General features: G+C 35.3%; 1 protein-coding gene across 1 annotated transcript; it reads right to left on the bottom strand.

Moving 5' to 3' along the window:
* Positions 1–265: 265 nt before the first annotated feature.
* On the bottom strand, positions 266–916 carry LOC142178931 (uncharacterized). The gene has a single exon (XM_075248749.1). It carries the CDS (start codon positions 914–916, stop codon positions 266–268), a length of 651 nt encoding a protein of 216 aa, XP_075104850.1.
* Between the last annotated feature and the right edge of the window lie 532 nt (positions 917–1,448).

Raw genomic sequence — 1,448 nt, 5'->3', positions numbered from 1 at the left:
TCATTGTGAGTCTGTTAACTACTGGGATTGAAGGGGAAGTTGTACCCATAAGGAATTTATAGAAAGAAATAATTTCCTCCTTTATAGCTAGAGGATCAGTTAATTGTGCACCAATAAGGGATGTAAGATGTAATATATGCTGCTTTTGTGTTCTTTACTTAACCAAAGCTGAAAAATACTTGGTATTGGCATCCCAAGTTTTATCCATTTTGCACTAGCTTTCTGCCTAAGAGCACTTTCTTCCACAAGTGATCATTTCTCCAAATCAAGCAAGATTTGTTTCCCTTTTTGCCAAGAGTTGGTCAGTACATTGAGCATTTATCATCTCCTGAGTTAGCTGCAGTTCCTCTCGAGCTAGGATAATTTTCTGAGAAATACTCTTGAATTCTGCATTGTTCAGCTGTTTCAACAAAGGTTTAAGCAACTTAAGCTTTAACCATATATCCTTCATAGGCCACATATCTAGTTTCTGCTCCCAACTTTGTTGCACCATAGGCAGGAAATCCTGATGACCAGTCCATACATTGAAGAATCTGAATGGGACATTGATGTTTCTAGCCTTAGTCTTGAGGGAAAAGATCATAAGAGAATGATCAGAGATGAAAGGAAGTTCATACGGAGTTACTACATGCCCCCATTGCAACATCCATTCATTATTACCAAATGCTCTATCTATTATGCTACAGACCCTATCTGCACCACTCTGCTTATTTGATCGTGTATAATACTCCCCTTTCCATAATTGTAATTCAGACAGTAGAAGATCAGTAATACACTCGGAATAGGCTTTGATCTCTGCATAGGTAACTGGGTTCCCAAATATCCTATCTTGAGGGGGGAGCATAACATTGAAGTCCCCTATAATCAGCCAGGGAACATGAACTCTAAGTGCAACCTGTTTCAATCCTTGCCACATAGCTTCTCTATGTTCAATTGTATTAAAGCCATATATTACTGTAATTATACAATCTAATGGCCCTTGTCTCTCCTTGACATGACAATATAAAAATTGAGCATCCACCTTCAATACAGATACCTCATATAGATTTTTGTCCCATATTTTGGCCACTTTGGTAACTAACAAACTATATAAACATAATGCACACATAAAATAAATATCTTAAGATTTTATGTATGTGAATACTTTAAACAATCTAGTTTGATCACTTTGGTGACTAACAAACTATATAAACATTGACCACATACATAAAATAAATAATAAATGGATTCACAACTTAATAATCCAAAATATTATAAGAGATGAGAACCTAAATTAAATATCTCCACAACAGATACATAATAAAGTTATCAATTTTTGTTTTAATAAAATAATAATGATGTGGAAGATATTTCATAACCTAATTCCTTTAAACATGCCCGAATCGTACAAGCCATGTATTCGATCTTTATCATCGACGCCACCTTCAAGGCTAAGGCTTCGCCATTCA

Source organism: Nicotiana tabacum, unplaced genomic scaffold, assembly GCF_000715075.1.
Source record: "Nicotiana tabacum cultivar K326 unplaced genomic scaffold, ASM71507v2 Un00074, whole genome shotgun sequence".
Classification (NCBI taxonomy): domain Eukaryota; kingdom Viridiplantae; phylum Streptophyta; class Magnoliopsida; order Solanales; family Solanaceae; genus Nicotiana; species Nicotiana tabacum.
This window is presented reverse-complemented; position numbering and strand designations above follow the sequence as displayed.